The 17,841-nt window shown below is 55.5% G+C and overlaps 1 protein-coding gene across 4 annotated transcripts in view; it reads right to left on the bottom strand.

Annotated features, from left to right (window-relative positions):
- The window catches only part of KIAA0513 (KIAA0513 ortholog), a 55,557-nt gene that overhangs the window by 12,333 nt on the left and 25,383 nt on the right, over positions 1-17,841 (bottom strand). For all 4 annotated transcript variants that reach the window (XM_070612420.1, XM_070612422.1, XM_070612421.1 and 1 more), the window contains exons 2-5: positions 7,969-8,461; positions 5,304-5,403; positions 4,408-4,481; positions 1,316-1,386 (exon numbers count right to left, since the gene is read on the bottom strand). In XM_070612420.1, the coding sequence (XP_070468521.1) occupies positions 1,316-1,386; positions 4,408-4,481; positions 5,304-5,403; positions 7,969-8,297 (574 nt within the window). In that variant the 5' untranslated portion in view covers positions 8,298-8,461. The remainder of the gene's footprint in view (positions 1-1,315; positions 1,387-4,407; positions 4,482-5,303; positions 5,404-7,968; positions 8,462-17,841) is intronic.

Here is a 17,841-nt window from a genome sequence, read left to right as displayed (position 1 = left end):
CAAGATGCCCAGGAGAAGACCGGGGCCTGGCTCCTTCTGTCTAAGAGCAGTCATTAAGCACCTACTGTGTACAAGAAGTCAGCCCGGTGCGACAAGGGACTAAAGAAGAAACAGGCAAGGGTGGAGCCCCAGAGAAACATGAGGTCCATAAGGGAGGTGAGCACCGTACACACGGAGCGAGTGTGTAAAACAGAAAGTAACCGTGGTACGGAGGCCAAGGGTCAGGGGAGGACAGCAGACACCTCCCTGCGGTGGGAGGAGGCCTCCAGGAAGGAGGAGAGAGTGGAGGCAATACAGGGAGTGCCTCTCCAAGGGCTGAGTGTGGACCTAAGGCCAAGGCACCCCTCCACAGGTCAAAGGACCCCTACAGGCCAAGGTGCTGAGTGTCCCCTACTCGTCTAAGCTGCTCTGGGCACAGATCTGACCCAGACAAGCAGCGTCTAGTGGTTCTTTGAGAAGGAGGAGCCATAGGTTGGAGGAGGGGTCCCCCTCTGACCCACAGGCAACCGATGAGTGGCCCAGCCCGAAGGGCCTGCCCGGCAGCGGCCTGGCCTCGAGCTGAGGCAGCCAGACCAGCAACTGCCCACAGAACCGAGGGTGTGGAGAGGACGGGGCGCTGGGAGCGAGGAGAGGACGCTGCCAAGCTGCAGAGGATGGGGCCGCACCCCCAGAGCCACCGCAGGCATGAGGGAGGATGGAGGGGAGGCCGGGGCCGAGCTCCTGACCCAGGCCTGGTCCACGCGCAGGGCCCCAGCAACCTCGTCCTTACGGCGGCCTGAAGGAGTCTCTGTTGCGGCCCAAGGAGCCTAGCACAGGGAACCCTCAAGCTCCATGTACCAGAAAGTTCCAGTGGAACGAGCCAGAAGAGGGGTCGGAGCGTCAGGATAAACCTGCACTCTTCACAAAGGCACCTCCAGCCCACCCCTGGGGACATCATCCAGACTCAGATCCTGGTCTGCTAGGCCCCGCCTCTCCTCAACAGCCAACCTGTGTAAGATTTCGCTAAAACACAGAACTGATGTCCTCACAGCCTGCAATTCCTGTGTCTGCCAGGAGACGTCTGCCTCGTGTATTTGTTTTCTCATTTCCTAACAGCCGGGCGCTTTCCTTCGTACCGTGGGATACGGACCATGCCTTCTCCTCCTGTCTCAGGAATCCCACTCCTTGCTCATTCCCTCCCTAACATCAGCTTCTGCAGTTTTCTGGAAGCCTCAGCACTCTGCCTTTAGTGGGGCAGAAACCCGCCCTGGCTGCCGTGTTCTAAGCCGACAAGCCCTGAGTTCGCAGCCCGCGTGCCGTGCGGGCCCCGTCTTACCGACGTGGTAAAACGTGAAGCACATGGTCATGAGGTTCCTGGCGGGCCCGAAGTCATCCATCTGGTGGCACCTGGAAGCAGAAGCAGGCTGAGTGGCCACAGAATCGTCCCACCCATGTGCCCACCACAAGTTCACGAAACGAGACGAGAACACTGGATAAACGCGTCTACACGAATACGTCACTCCCCGGACGCCATGCAGGAGAAGCAACAAAGATAACCGCCCTCGGTGCAGTCAGGCCACAGCCGGGGCCCGGGGCTCACTCTGGGCGGGAGGAGCTCACGGTCCACCAGCCCGGCCTCCTTCACCTTCAAGGTGGAACAGCCAAGGCCCTGGAAGCTCAGCCCTACACGCGGGAGCCACGCCAAGACTGGAAGACGGGCCTCAGGACTCAGGCCAAAACAGCGGCCCCGGGCCACGCGGCCTCCCGCCCCTACTTTGTGGGAATTAGCAGTGAGTTAGAGGATATTCTCCCGTCAGCGGGTCTTAGACCTGGGCTACATCAGAACCACGTGGAGGGCGTATTAAGCTGTGGGTTGCGGGGCCCACCCCCAGAGTCTCTTGTTGAGCAGGTCAGGGGCAGGGGCTGAGAACATGCATTTTTTTTAAGGTATGCTTTTTTCTTTTTCATTTTTGGTGAGGAAGATTGGCCCTGAGTGAAAATCTGTTGCCAATCTTCCTCTTTTTTTCTCCTGAAAGCCCCAGCACATGGTTGTATATCCTTGCTGTAGGTTCTTCTAGTTCCCCTATGTGAGATGCCACCTCAGCATGGCTCGATGAGCAGTGCGTAGGTCCATGCCCAGGATCGGAACCAGCAAACCCTGGGCCACTGAAGTGGAGCGCATGAACTTAACCACTCAGCCACAGGGCGGCCCCGAGAACACGCATTTTTAACAAACTACCTTGTGAGGCTGATGTTCGGATGCTCCCGGCCCGGGGACAGCACTTTGAGAATCACTGGGAATGTGAATACCGACCTACCCTACGTCCTTCACTGACGCTCACACTAAATGCTTATATACCAGAGCCTTTTATGTACTAACAAAGGCCCTGTAAGTGTGAAGGATTATACTCTTATAGTAAGATCATGAGACACACATAGATCTAGCAGACAAAAGGGGGGGCTTCAAAGAGGGCCTGTCTGCCACCAGGAATCTGCACAGTTATGGCTGCAAAAGCAACGATGATGTCCACTGCAGCACTGGGGATCAGAGAAGGTGAAGAGGAGGCATCGAAATGCCCGTCCGTAGGGCACAAGCTGAAGAAACGACGGTGCATTTGTATGTTAGAATACCACAGAGCCGTTACAAATCAGAGCTGTACAAAAACATAATGCCTTTTCTGGAAAAATATATGCGTGCTGGTACGGGCATCATTAGAGTGGTTAGCAATGGGAGAGGGACCAACAGTGAGAGACCAGAGAGTGAAGGACGCTCTCCTTTTCACGCGAGGCTGCTGTGCCCTGCGATCCTGTTCTCTTTTCTGTTTAGTTTTTAGCCTTGGACCAGTACTACATAAAAAGACATCAACAGAAATTATTTAGACAGTGGGATTAGGGCCATTTTTGTTTATCTTACTATAAAAATAATATAATAAATTTAAAGAACTAAAGCACGAATAAAACCATAAAAGACTAAATAAAAAGTAAAAACTAAAGACACTAATAAACTAAAAATCGTAAAACTCATAAATTTTAATAAATATTTCAACAATATTGTGTGTTTTTTTGCAGCCATACAAAAATATATACGCTCACGGACAAAATGATGGGAAGATTTTGTGTTTTGGAACTTGAATTTAATTTTTTCCCCAAACTTGTTTATTTAGGGAAAAATTCAAAGGAAATGGAGAATTAGATAAACATGTTACCAAGGGGGGCAGGTGCAATCTACGTAAGACAGGGATTCACGAAAATTCCTATAGACACGAATGTCTGGAAGCTGAAGCGTCCTCTCAGGGCAGAGAGCGCGCTGACACACGACAACCCGGGGGCCTGCTTTAAACCACCTCCGACTGGATCCCGGCTTAGTGCGTGGCACCTGTGGCCTTCCTCAGCGACGGTTTCTCCTCCCTCCACCCTCGCCTGCTCCCAGACCCAGAAGCCCCCCGTGGGAGCATATCCTGAACTTGGGATATTCTGAGCAAGTGCAGGAGAAATAGGAACCCTCCTCTTTTTTGGTAGTTTTCCTCCAGCATGTGTCCCATGTTCGTGGTGGAGTAGAGAAAGGTGAGAGACACCAAGACACGGAAGAATTAGGGTTCAAGAGAGCAGCTACATTTCTGTTGGAGAAGGAGGGGCGGGACAAGTAAAGGAGGGTTTTCAGGCCTGGAAGGACAAAACGGACACAGCGATGTGGGGACGTGGGGTTGTGGCCGTGGTATAAGCCACGGGCCCGATCTGCTTCAAGGCCACACTGAGGAGCTGGGGGCCCGGGCCGAGAACGAAGGCTGCTCGGCTTCCCCAGGCAGAGCTGCGCCCCTCCCTTTCACACTGCGGAGGGCACGAGGCCCGCTCCGATGCGAGCCCCAGACGTGTGAAGCGGGTCTGGCAGCCCTACAGCCACGGGGCCTCAGGAGGAGAGAGCCCTTGAGTCCGGCGGCCCGCCGCCCGCAGCTGCAGGGAGGCAGCGAGGCGCCCTTGCCACCAGCCACACTGTCTCAGGCCTTCTGTGACGCGTGGCTCCAGCAGCGCCTCCTCGGCACTCGGGGCCCGCTCTGCCCTCCGGTCGCGTCATTAAGGGGGCGGTTCCCTAGTCGGAAGCTCTCCCCACAGGAACTCAGGAAAGCTCCACGTCTCAGCTGGAGGAGGGCAGGGCCGAACTGTGTACTCACAGCCCGTCCCCAGGACCCGCCTGGAGGAATCCACTCACACCGGCTGGGGTCCTCTCATCCCCATGGCCATGCAAGGACCGCCACCTCCCCGGGGGAGATGCTGGTCACAACTTCTCCATTTAGCCCACGCTGGGCCTACCAGAGCGATTTCGAGCTGATGACTCGTGTGGCGGTGGCTCCCTACTGGGTTATTCCGGGCGGGAAAGATAAGGAAGACAAGCCCGTCAGGACGAAGGCTTTGAGTGACAGCGTTACTTACTCGAACAGGACCACGGCGAAAGACTGCACCAGGCGGTAGAAGGTCGGCTCGGAGACACACTTGGAGTTGCAGCGCTGTCACGAGAGGGCAGACGTGTCATCAGGCAACCAGAGCTCAGCGAGGCTGGGGGCTTCCCACGCGGAGCGTCCCTACACACAGGCAGCTGGGAGGCAAGCCCAGGACAGCCGCAGCCCCCCTGCTCCATGGGAACCAGGCCCCAGCGGGTGCCGGCACCGGCACACGGCCATCGCTTGGGGAGCAAAGGCGGATGGTTTCCCGCGTCTCCTTAGGAGATGTAACCACGAGGAGCTGCTCCCACTCACCCACACACGGAACAGGGTGGAGGGACGAAACCCCCAGACGACAGCACGGGCCATTTCTGGATTGTAGATTTACGAATAGTTTCTCTATTTTTGCTTATCTGCATTTTCTAATTTTTCTTTGAAGAATAAATTACTTGCGACAAAAATACTTTAAAAACTAAGAACTTAAGCCGCTTTACAGAAAAAAAAAAAGAACCTACTGGATATTTATAAAGCTTAATTCTTTTCTGAACTTACACGGCCGTCACTGTCTTGAATATGTTACTGAATACGTGGGTTATTTAATGAAAACGTGCATGGACATGGCCCACATGCTTGCTTTTAAAAAACTAACTTTTCTGGAACTTTTCTGTGGTCAGCAGACCAGGTTGCTCACTCACTCCTTTCTAGTGGGGCATCCAGAGGAGCTCCTCCCACTGCCCACTATCCCGATAGGCTTTTCTGGAATATCTTCAGACAAGCTTCACTTTGTTTTCTGTAGGGTCACCTCCCGTGACTCTTTGCTCCAGACTAGACGAGTCAGGAGACAGTGAGTCTGTGACCCGCCGCCAGCCCCTGCCGTCACCGGCTCACCTGGGCGCTCACGTAGCGCGCAAACCACTCCCGGCCTTTCCCATTGTCGCTGCTGCAGTACTCGCCAAACTTGGCCTTCTCCTCCTGGTCCAACTCCTCCCTGAGCGAAAGAGCGGAGGGAAAAAACAGAGAAAGCTGTCAATCCTCTGGAGCAAAAAGGATGCAGTAGTGGGAAGAGGAAAGGGACTAAGTCCTGCACCCCAGCCGAGGGCCGACGCCTGACTTAGAGCAGCTCAGCCCAGCCTCCAGGCAACCCTGCAAGGAAGTGGTACTATTTCTAGTTCAAGGACAAGGAGACTGGCTCGGAGGATCCGATACAGCTGGGGAGACGCGAACGGGAGCTCCGTGCAGACCGCCTGGCTCCCGGAGCATGCTGTTCCTTCCACGGCTCTCCCGCCTGCACTAACACGGGACGTGACCCTCCGAGGGCTCGGTCCTCCAGCTCCTCTTCTCACCAATCTTCGGTGCTGAAGTGAGCGTGGAACCACCCCCTGAATTCACGCAATTCAGCCCAATCTGCTCAGTCCCAGCAGGACACACTGAGGCCAAGGAACCCCGAGGGGCCTGATGCCACCTGTGGCCTGTGGGAAGGAGGGCGCGGTTGCTGGTTCCACCGTGCATCCAAAGAGCCACTGCTTACGTCTCCGAAGGTCCCCAGCTGCGTGTGAGGGTGGGGACCGGGGGACCCCAGACACGGGGGTCGCCCCCACCAGGGTGGACAACATGCTCACCTGGTCTCAAACCACCTCTGATCACCCTTCTTGGGGGGCCAGCACTTGACCCCAAATTCAACAACTGAAAAAACGAAGCAGAAGGCTCAAGATCGATGGACTTGTGCATTTCATTTATTTAAGGTTTTGTAGAAAACATCTTGGTCTCATTTATCCCAAAATACCAACACCAGATGAAATATGGGAATTTGCCAGCCACTGGCAGTGATTTTTGGAACGCTTCTGAGAAGGCATGCAACTCCGTCGTGCACGTTCCATGTTGCCAACAGGCTGCCGCAAACGTAGGCTGGACTTCCTGGCAAATTAGCAAGCTTCTGGGCTTTCTCGCCTTCCATTAACCGGGCGTGCTGAGAGGAGGCTGACTGCATTCAGCGTTAGTCAAACCGAACAAGCAGGAAGCCACATCCACTGCTCTCCCAGAACGCATTCAAAAACATAAATGCGTTTTTGGGCAGTCAAATATTTTGGATTATCATAGTCATCTTTCCTTTTTTAACCACGTGGAAATCTGAGGCACACCTGAAAAACCAGTTTGCAAACAAGGGACCTAAGTCACAGCAGAAAATACAGTCGTGTGTCGCTTAACAACGGGGACACGTTCCGAGAAACGCGTCGTGAGGTGATTTCGTCCTTGTGCGAACATCAGAGAGTGTACTCACACAAACGTAGATGGCACAGCCTTCTACACACCCAGGCTATGTGGTACTCATCTCATGGGACCACCATCGAACATGCGGTCCGTCCTGGACCAAAATGTCATTCTGCAGCACGTGACAGTAAGGGACTCTTTGCACAGCGTCAACAGGCAGAAATTCTTAGCGCTTCAATGAAACTTGAAAAGCATCGCTTCAGCCAGCGCTCCTCAGACTGTCTCGAGGCCTTGTTACAATGCAAGCGGGTCTGGGGGCCCAGACTCTGCATCTCTCACAGGCTCTGGTGATGCTGATGCTGCGGGTCCGCACATGACAATCTGAGTAGCAAGACCTCCAGCATTTAAGGTGCTGCTGTGAATGATGCGAGACCAGCAGTCGACCCCTGGAACCCGTGAATCGGGGTTTGTACGCGTCCCGGTCCCCAGCTGAGATACTGACGCATGAAGGCGGGAGAGCCAGAGGGCTTTCCACAGACTCTCTCTCCTCAGTCTGCGTTCTCACTCCATCCGCTTCCTGCTGCTCCACCCGTCAACCCGCCTGATCCACCTCTTCAAGGACCACAAAAGAAAGGCCAGAAAGAGGCGCCAGGAAGGGTCCCCATCCCAGCAGTGGCTTAAGGCTCAGCTGCCCATGAGCATCCCAGGGAGCACAGGTAACTAAAACCTTCTTGTCTTATGTTGTCCCTAAATTTTTTTTTTTTTGAGGAAGATTAGCCCTGAGCTAACATCTGCTGCCAATCCTCCTCTTTTTGCTGAGGAAGACTGGCCCTGAGCTAACATCCGTGCCCATCTTCCTCTACTTTATATGTGGGACGCCTACCACAGCATGGCGTGCCAAGTGGTGCCACGTCCACACCCAGGATCCGAACCAGTGAACCCCAGGCCTCCGAAGTGGAACGTGCGCACTTAACCACTGCGCCACCGGGCCAGCCCCTATTGTCCCTAAATTTAATGCCAGCTGATAACTGCAGCCCCCTAGCCCAGTACGACCCCAACACCAGATGCCAATGAGTAGCTAATCTGAAAGCGCTCAGATGCTGCGGAGGCAAAACTAGCGTCTTGGGTTCAGCAACGACGAGGTGGCAGTGTCAGTGGGGTGGTCGGAGCAGCAGGTGGGAGGGAGGAGGTGACGAAAATTCCCCACATAACTATGTGCCGCCCGGGTGGGGATGAGAACCTCCGAGGTGGCCCATCACTGGCTGGTGAGGGACCGGAAGCCCTGGCCCCAGGTGATGTCCTCTAAGGACGGAGACGAAAGCACAGAGCCGGGCCGGGAGCTTACCCTCCAGAGAAAATCTTCTCCACGTAGCTGCGCATGAACTCCCTGAGCTCCAGGGTCTCCTCGTCCTGGGCCGACTCGGTGCTTTGGGTGGACGAGAAGGACTCGTTGGAGGAGGAGCGGCGGTACTGGTCCCAGGGTGGGTGTGAGGGCGACTCGCCCATGTCGTTCTCGCTGTCCGCCGACTCCGTGGTCTCACTCTCGGACGCGCCGTCGCCCTGGGAGCCGTCCCCATCCTGCAGCTTTGGAGGCAGGGCCTCCAGGGGCGAGGAGGCGGGTGGCTCAGTCCCGAAGTCAATCAGTGAGCCCACGGGGACCTCAGGGGCCTCCATGGCTCAGGTGGGCTGCCGAGGAGGATGCCAGGTGGGGAGGCCGCGGCACTGGCTTCTCTGATGTGTCAGCGGGAGCCCGAGGCCAGGGGGGAGCCCGGCAAGGGCATCTGAGTTGCTGGGGAGCCGCTGGCCACCAAGAAGGAGCTCACGTGGCCCTAAGGCATCTGCAATGGAAGCACAGACACACACGTGTTGTCACCATGAGAGCTACTCCTCGCGCAAGGGGAACTCAGCACCGAGAATCCAGACTTAATGAATCAACCAGGTCACAGATTCCTTGTAGAGAATAGGTTCCAAGCTTCCAGAATCTGGGACATCTCTACACTGATGTCATTTTCCTACTGTCCACTTTCTGTTGAACACCTGGTATGCGGTAGGCACTCAGCAAATATTGGTTGAACAAACGAACAAATCAACACCAACGATCAGGATTTCTCCAAACTAAACAAACAGGCGTCAAGGGTACTGCACGTGCTGGCCCTCTCCCCGCCTCAGCCTGCCAGACGGAGGCCAACGAACGAAAGGGCTGACTCCGTCCAGGCTGGAAATGGAAAATCACCAGGCACGCACCTGCTGGCTGGCTGTCATTGGGATCAGCGGCTACGGAAGACGGGAAAATCTGTCTACGCTAAGCACGTGGGCCCCTCACCTCCGGGACTCGTATCTCTTCCTTCCCGGGCTCCTTTCTTAGCGTTCTTCCACACCAGACCCAGAGCCTCCCCAGGCCGGCAGACATATGTCCCTTCCCGTCATCCCTCTCTAACCCTCCGATGGTTTCCAAGCGGCATTTGCCGTCTGGAGCCAACCTCCCCTTCCTGCCCCTTTCCCTGCATTCCGGCCACCCTGGATGATGGCATTCACCTTCTGGTGTATGTTCCTTATGCTCGTTAGCCGGGTGGTCCTCTCCCTTCTCCCTGCATGCCTTCTTCCTTCCCCATCCCCCAGGGTTCCCTCCATCCCTCACCACCTGGCTTAGTACCACCTCTGCCGAGATGCTTCACTCCACCCTATTCAAGACTGTTGCCCGCTTCCTCGGGGGGCCGCTGGCATTTTATTTACACTCATTTATAATTCTGCTTGTTTGACAGGCACACATCAGTATTTTTAATCCCCTGGAGGGTGGACCATGCTTTAGCCGACTTTGCAGCAATCCTCGTGCCCAGTGCAGAGTCCTGACTAAGCGTTCACTGCATGTCTGCTGAATGGACGGACAGACCTGACCGTGAACGTGCCCGATGAGCTGGGCTCAGTGATGTGGGCGACACAGCAGCAGAGGTGGGGTCAGAATCTTCGCTTCTAGACCAGATCTCCTGACGGCCAGTTCAGGGGTCACCTGCCAGTCCTGGGGTGACCCTCCCCCGACAGAGACGAGCGGCAGACAGCTGAGCAGGCGGTCAAAGCCCTCTTGATGCGCCAGCTCCTCCAGGCCAGAGCATGTCTTGAGCTGGGGCCACGTCCCTCTCTCACCCTCTGCAGACCCCCAAGATCTAGGACAACACCTGGCGGACAGGTGGCTGCTGACGTCGTGAATCTAATGTGCCTTCTGAGAGTAATTCAATATCAAAACTGCACTGGCTCCCTGCGAAGAGCTTAATGTTCACGAATCGATTATGGGTTCCTCCAAATTCCCCAGCCCAGCATATTTTTAAATGCCCTGAGTCAGGAAGATGGAACAGCTGGCTCTGAGTCATCGGAGTGGCAGTGGCTCCCCCTTCAGCAGCGTCAGTCCTACAAAGCTGGCCTTGGTTCAGAAAAGAGAAGGGGGAACCTCAGCTCTAAAGATCTTTCTGGGCCCGGAGAGCACCAGGGGCTCTGGGAGCTCAGGCGGCAGCACACCACGGCTCAGAGAGCTCGAGGTACGGAGCGCTGGCCGGGCACAAGCCATGTCCCGAGCCGTGGCCTCTGCTCTCTGGGCTGTGTCCCCATCTGAGACATCCAGGTCGGGTTAGATCTCTAAGGTCCTTCTGACAACCACGTTCTCAGACTCTCCAGAGAAGAGAAAGTCACACCTATGATAACACGCCTGATCTTAAAAATGGAAAATCACACACCAGGAAAAGGTTTGCAGTCACTGAGATAGGAAAATTGAGCCAATCCTATCTCTATTATAAATTCACCCAAATCCAACAGAAAAATCTATATTCTAATAGACATACAGACTACTCGAATAGGCAAGGTGCACAGGAGGAAATACCACTATTAAATGCTTAGACAACTCTTCAACACATACTATAACCACACACATGGAAAGGCAAATTAAAAGTTAGGTACCATCTTATACTACTAAATCAGCAAAAACGTAAAAATTATAATCCAAATGCTGATAAGTTACAATAAACCTAACATTCTCCAACAATCCTGGCAGTGGCGATAAGTAAGTAGCGATAAGACTCTAGAAAGCAATTTCTATAATTCCCATTTTTCTCTCCTCTCATCCAGGAATTCACATGCCTGCAATTTACCCTAAGAAAAACAATTCAAAACACTCAAACACAGTTATGTGGAGAAAAATGCTGACTGCAACAGTATTTCTAAATGTGATAAACTGGGGGGAAAAAATCTAAATATTGTAAAATGGCAAAAAATTCTAACAATTTGATGCCATAGTAATCAGTGTATATGATGAACTGGAAACCAATTAGAACATCAGTGAATGACGTTCACTTTATAGTTAAATAAACAAAATACTCTACAGTCAACGAATATTTACTGAATCCTACTGCATGCCATCCTCTGTTCTGGGCACTGGGGATACTGAAGTGAGTGAATTTTAATTTTACTATAATTATAATGATGTACACACATGAAAAAGGACTGGAAAGGAAGAGAGAAGCGTATCACAGTGATGGCAATTTCTCCTTCTTATTTTTTCTTTATCCTAACACTGCAGTTTGCGATAAATAAGAGTTCAGAGGGAAAAGGAGACAAGTCACATGTCATGAAACATCGCCAGCGGTCTCTTCACCGGAGCAGAACGGCTGCAGCATGAGGTGCAGATCAGGCCGAATCATTGTGGCTATTTTGGGTCCAGCCTGAGGGCCCTTGGAGGCTGTGAGAAGCTCTCCCAGCGCCTCCCTAGCTCGGAAATTCTGGGAGTCATGAGTCATCCTATCCCAGAAGCCTCCTCCATGGGCTCAGGAAGGGGGGGCCGAGCGACAGGGACAGGCACAAAGTGAGAGGCCTAGTGCAGTAGGGGAGGAAGCAGAAGGGGCAGGAGGGCCCGGTCTGGGGCCCGGGCCTGTGCAGAGCAGCATGCTGTGACCCATGCCAGCGCCCCCTCAGCCCAGGGATCCCATCCCTCTGGAGAGAAGACAGGGGCGCTAAGCCCGGTCATGAAGCTAAGACGCCAGGGTGGAGCGGTGTCTGTGGTAAGGGCCTCGGAAGCAATCCCACCCTCTTCCTCCAGGAAGCAAGCAATCCCGGCCTCGGTGTAGGCCAAGGTGCCGGTTGGCCAGAACAAGCAGGATCGCCTCACGTGACTGCCCGGGTTCTACCAGCCGGGGGACACAGGGAAGTGGGCCCGGCAGGGACCGACCACACTGTCCCCACTCAGGGCCAGCCAGGTGCTGCCACTCAGGATGGCGGGCCCAGGGGGACCAGATCTAAAGAACTTCCCAAAGAACGCTGACGTCTTCTGCGTGAAACCTTCCAATTCCTCAACACTGGCAACTAATTGAAATCGACCGCAAAACCCTCGTGGGCCACAGAAAACACACCTACGGATTGCACCCCAATGCCCTGCTCTGTTCTACACACAAGGAGGCTCCCCGCAGACTCCGAGACTCGGGGCTTTAAATCGAGAGCGCAGATACTAAAAGGGCTTTTCCGCAGACTTGGAGCAGAACGAGCCTTGCCACAACTGCACTTTCACAATTCACCTCCTAGGCCCTACGGCAGAAGCTTCCACCGGCCAACTCAGGCTGAAATTCTAGGTCACCCTATCACTTCTGATGGCCTTGACCACCCATTCATTTCCACAAATGTTTACTGAGCAGCTACTATGCATAAAACCATACGGAGCATCTGGGGAGGTGTGTGTGGGGGGGGGTGTGTGCTGGAGGGTGAGGCGAGGGTATGAGACAGTTAATAAAATCAAAACCCAAACACCTTCAGCGGCACTGAGTGCTGCAGGGTGACATCCCTGAGTGCTGGGAGGGGGCTTCTGCGGACTGGGGTCAGGGAGGCGGACGTCTGAGCTGAGATGGAAGGAGGGTCTTCTGAGCAGAGGACAGTGGTCTGGGCAGAGGGAACAGCCCGCACAGAGGCCCGAGGCAGCGATGGCTTTGGAACGTTCAGGAACCGGGAAGGCTGGTGAGGCGGAGACGGCTGCTCATGGGGAAGAGGTGGGCCAGGCGGGCCGGGCCACACCTCCCAGGAGGGTTTGTCGTCACAGCGGGAGCCTGGATTGTGTTCTAAAGCCGAGGGGGCGGATGGAGCCTGAGCACAGGCAGCGTATGGAGAATAGGACACAGGCAAGGGGGCCAGTGGAGGCGGGCTGTGGTGCTCACATTCTGGGGGGGGGGTTTCCTGACTTCCTGCCGCCAGCTGCTCCCCCACCCCACTTCTCCCCACCCCACTTCCCCCCACCCTTTTCCCGCCACGGCGCCCGGCTGCAGAAGGAACTCGGAAGGAGATTGCCTCCCTTCCGCGGCTGCTCAGCCGCATCCCCACCCGGCTTTGCTCAAACTCTGATTTCCCCAACGCTCAGGGCCACCAGAGTTAGGATTCTCTAGCAGGTCGGCCTTGAGCAACCGGATGAGGTTCCCTGGGGGAGAATCCGGAACTTTCTGTAACTCTGCCCCTTGCCATCGACCTCAGGTGGCTCCCGTTTGGGGTCCCCAAGAACCATTGAACATGCTGTTCCTCCCACAAAAAGAAGAGACCTCGAAACCTCGCTGGAGCAGCGCACACAGCACATGCTGGCTCCCAGTGACATCCGTTGAGCTTGGCTTACACTCGCCACATTGCTGAACCGAGGCTGGGAGAGGCCAGGCGGGGCACCGCTCACAGCCAAGAAGTGACGGAGCACAGAACCCAACACAGGCCGCCTGCAAAGCCCGTGCCCTTGCTCACTATGTTGCCCCACAGTGACCTGTCTGATGCTCTCCCGGGACACACGTCCAGAAGGGCTGCTCATTAAGGCTGAGAGGGTACTGCCAGTGTACCCTCTCCAAAGTCTGCACTGGGGCCCTGCACATGGGTGGGTTTCACACCTGCACCTTCCTTCCAACTCTAAGGCCAAAACACCGCCCACCCCAAATCCCTAAGTCAGATCCCCTCACTCTCGGTTTCAGGAAGAGCAGGTCCACGCTGCAGACGAGGACACGGGGACCCAGCCGTGCCTCTGGGGGGCCAGGACTCCCCTCCCCGCAGCTTCTGACTAAGGCATCTGGTTTGAGGACTCTGCCTGATGACTCTCCAAAGAAAACCCAGCCCCCTTCCTTGAGTTCCAGCTCCACCCAGACTCAGACTGGGAAAACCATCTAAATGTGCTACTTTCCTATTTTTGAAAGCATGAGTTTGAATCTTTGATTTCCCTAATCGTCTGGGTCAAAGGTCCCTCGCAGACCTCTCTATTTTGAGCCTTCTCCAACCACCACTTGAACGTCAGCTGCTGGGGTCTCATGTGAAGCAGTGAGCAAAGCTCCCGTACGTCCACCTTGCCCGGCCTACAGGTGGCGGAGGCCAGCGAGGACGATGGGGCTGAACTGCACACACACAGCGATGCACTGCGGGAGACCACCCTTAAGGCTCCAGTTCATGACGCTGTGAGCACCAGCTGACCCCGAGCGAAGGTGCTGCCCAAGCGGAGAGGTCTTAGGTGGGAAGCAGAGCGTTAGTAACTCTCCCCCACCGTCATCGGACTCATGTTAACACAGACTTAACCCCCAGAGGGCAGTTCACTGCCTGCACAGGGCGCCCTGCTTCATTCGCGCAGCCTTCTTTGACCAGCACAGCCGCGGCTCAACTGAACGCCCTCTGTGGCTTTGCAGTAAAGGTCATTCAGAAAACACGCCCAAAGAAGCCAAGACAAGTCTGTCTGTCTCTGCGGTTGTGGCCACAGGTGTCCTGAAGTGCCTGACTCTGCAGGACCAGTGACAGAGGGAAGGGTCAGAGTGACCGCTAAGGAGGCCAACGACCCTTAGCCTGTCCAGGAATGGGCCCAGGGCTCAGGCAGGCACAGACTTCGGGTCTGATGGCATCGTCTCAGCTGGACCATCCTAAAGACCCCCAGAACCTACGAATATGTCACCTTACTGGCAAAGAGACTTTGCAGACGTGATCAAGTGCAGGGCCTTGAGACGGGGAGATGATCGTGGGTGACCCGGGTGGGCCCAACATGATCACAAGAGTCCTTGTAAGAGGGAGGCGGGATGATGCTACGATGCTGGCTTTGAAGGTGGAGGATGAGGCCACGAGCCAAGGAATGTGCGTGGTCTCCAGAAGCTGGAAGACGCAAGGGAGTAAAATTCTCCTCCGGGGGCTCCAGAAGGAACCAGCCCTGCTGACACCCTGGCATCAGCCCCGTGAGGCTGATTTTGGACTTCTGCTCCTGAGACTGTAAGACAGTAAATGTGTGTTGTTTTAAGCCACTGAGTTTGTGGCGACTTGTTGAAGCAGCCACGGGAACCGAATACTGACAGCTAGGATGTTGTTAGGACATAAATCCTCAAGTTGTTTGGATAATCGGGGATTGTTCTGGCTAGGGGTGCCAGAAAAAATGACAGACACTACGATGCCATGAAAGCTTGGGATCCTCTGGCCTAGAAAGGAGGCCCCGGTGGAGGGGGGCGGGGGGGTCCCATGCCCAATACATCCCTTCTCTGACACAGGAGCTTGGAGCCCGACGCAGGACTTCCCGTCCATTCCTGTTACATGGACTCTCCCCAGCACTCGGTCGAGCTCGTGGAGGTCATTTAGTTGTCATTTCCCTTTACTATAAACGTGTCGTTGGAGCAAGGTCTGGAAACAGAAGGGCGAAACCCCTTGATCCCACCACGCCGACAACATCTCCTCTCCATTTGTGTGTCTGCCCTTCTAGTCTGTGTCAATAGGCAAAAGCTTTTTTACCATTTCAACACGGAGAGAAACCTGAATGCCTCTTTTGCACCCAGCTAGCGTCCACCCTCTTGTGACATCCGCAGACATGCAGGTGACCCTGCTGAATAGACCCCCCCGTACCCTCCCAGTCCCCTGAAGAGCGTTTTGTTCCAAACTGACTGACAGAGGTCGACAGGTGCCTGGAGCGGCTGCAGGAATGGAGGAGACAGGCCTGGCTCAGCTCTCTGCCCCGGGGCTGTGCTGACCCACGTGCTCCATCAGCTATTAGGTTACTGCTATCTGTCCGTGCCCAGCTCCTCAGAGACACAGTAACTCATGGTCTCACTGACACAGCTGGCGGGGAGGAGAGAGAGAAGCGGCGACCTTTGACACGTGGCTAACTGCAGCCGCCCTGTAAGGACAGAGACTGCCGTGGATGCAACGGACGGAGTGTACACCGGCTGGGTTCCGTGACCCTCCTCACCTCCCCTGCACAGCCTCCCTGGCAGTCTCAGAATAACAGGGTGGGGGACCTACTCCCCACCACGCCCCCAGCTGGGCACAAATAATCAGCCTCACAGCCCAGCAGCTCTTCCTGTGGCAACATCTGCACTTGTTCAGCACACTCAGTGCTCCCCAGGAGCCCCTCCCCCTCCGCAGTCACAAAGCGGAGAAGGACAAGGACCCAGTGAGCTGGCCTGTGCGGGCTGTGGTGAGGAAGCCCCAGGAGCCCAGCTGCACAGCCCAGCCCAGCCCCCCAGCGCCCCAGCCAGACCACAGGCACGAGCTGAAGCGCCTGACAACACGCTTCCTGCCGCTCAGAACCTCTCCCACCACGAGACCACAGCAAGGACCTTCATCTGCCCTTGCCACGGGCTGCACAGCTCGACCCTAAAGCTCCTGACGAATAAATCCGTTCATCACTTTTTGGCTGGGTGATAAGTGACTTTGCCTCGGAACCAGGAAGAGGTTTTAGCTGTTTGGGGCTAAGAAGGCACACATGGAGCCAACTCGGTGCAGGCATTTGTCTGGGCGGAGTCCGCTACTACATGAAGATCAGATCCCCTTGGTGATACAGGGACGGAGTGTCACAAACCTGGGGACGTCAGAGTGAACACGCCCACGAGGGTGCCTCTCCCTCTCCCTAAACACCAGACGTCCCAAAGGGCTTCTGGCCAGCGCCAGATCACAGCCCACTCACTCCTGAACTCTCTGAGGAGTGCCTGCAGTGCCGACACTCTGATTCGGTCATCAGAACAGGATCTGCGTGCCACAGGTACCGGGGAGGGAGGACTAAGCTTCCGCTGTGGACGCTGCGGGGGCTGCTGCATCCCCTGGATACGGACAGCAGGAGCATCTCAGGAGGCTGCTGGGGCTACTCCTGTGGGGACGAGAAGGACGGGGCAGCTCCACCCCACCCCTCTGCAGCCGTGCGCAGGCACACCTGGGTCCCACACAGGACGGCCTGCCTACTGGCCGTGGCTTGAAAGAGCCGACCTTGCATGAGGGAGCACGTCTGAGCCGGGCCGACGGGAGTCCTCTGAGTCCTGAGTGTCGGGGCTTCTCTCCAGCGGGCTGCATCTCCTCGTGGTCCAGGATCTGATCCCAGACCTGCGAGGAGCAGCCTCGTCTGTTTTCTTCCCTGCGGGTCCCCAGAGCTAGGTCAGCACAGGCACACAGAGAATTGCTCTGTGAATGCGTGCTACTGTTGAAAATTCGCAGGTCAGGGGTCGAAGGTGCTCCACCAGCCACAGGCTGCTTCCTCCACCCCTGCACCAGTCTGCAAAGCCAGCTGGCCCGCCCGCCCACCAGCCCATCCTGGTCACAGCCACACTCTTCCTCCCACTGCCCGAGGCGCTCCGCGAAGGGAGAAAGCAGCTGAGGGGCCGTCCGAAAAACGCCCCACTGCCCACGTATTTCTAACTGAAAGGGGAGAAAGCACTCAGGCCACCAGTTGACCTTTCGGTCAATAAAGTTCATAAGCTCTGCCCCTAAGCCACTCTGCTGGGCTGCATGAGAGGAGACCACACAATTCCTGACCTCAGTGGGCCTCCAACAGAAGCCAGGAGGCAAAGAAAACTCATTTAACAACTCAACGGAAACACCAACAAATCTGTTTTCTGTGTAAAGTGCTGTGCAGAAAGCACTATCCCAAGAAGAGATTTCTAGGCCCAGTCTTTGCAAGTGCATTCCCAGTAGAGAGAAAAAGACAAGTACGTAAGTGATCATGCGATGGGTGGAGGGTGGCAGGGGACAGGGGCCTGGGGAAACGTCGGCTCGGAGGAGGTGAGGACTCAACCCACAGCAAGGAGGCTCCCAGGAAGACTGCCTGAGGGAGGCCTCAGAAGCTGGGCAGCGCCTGCCAGGGAGAGGGGAAGGGAGGCACCCTCGGAGAGCGACATTTCCACTGGGTGGGCTGTGAAACGGCGTGCGTCTCCCTTTGGTCTGTGGGACGTAATGAGCTACCACTGCAGTGTGGCCTTGGGAATATCTTCATCACCAT

This window comes from Equus przewalskii, chromosome 3 (genome assembly GCF_037783145.1).
Source record: "Equus przewalskii isolate Varuska chromosome 3, EquPr2, whole genome shotgun sequence".
Lineage (NCBI taxonomy): Eukaryota > Metazoa > Chordata > Mammalia > Perissodactyla > Equidae > Equus > Equus przewalskii.
The sequence above is the reverse complement of the archived record's forward strand: the minus strand, read 5'-3'. Positions and strand labels throughout refer to the sequence as shown.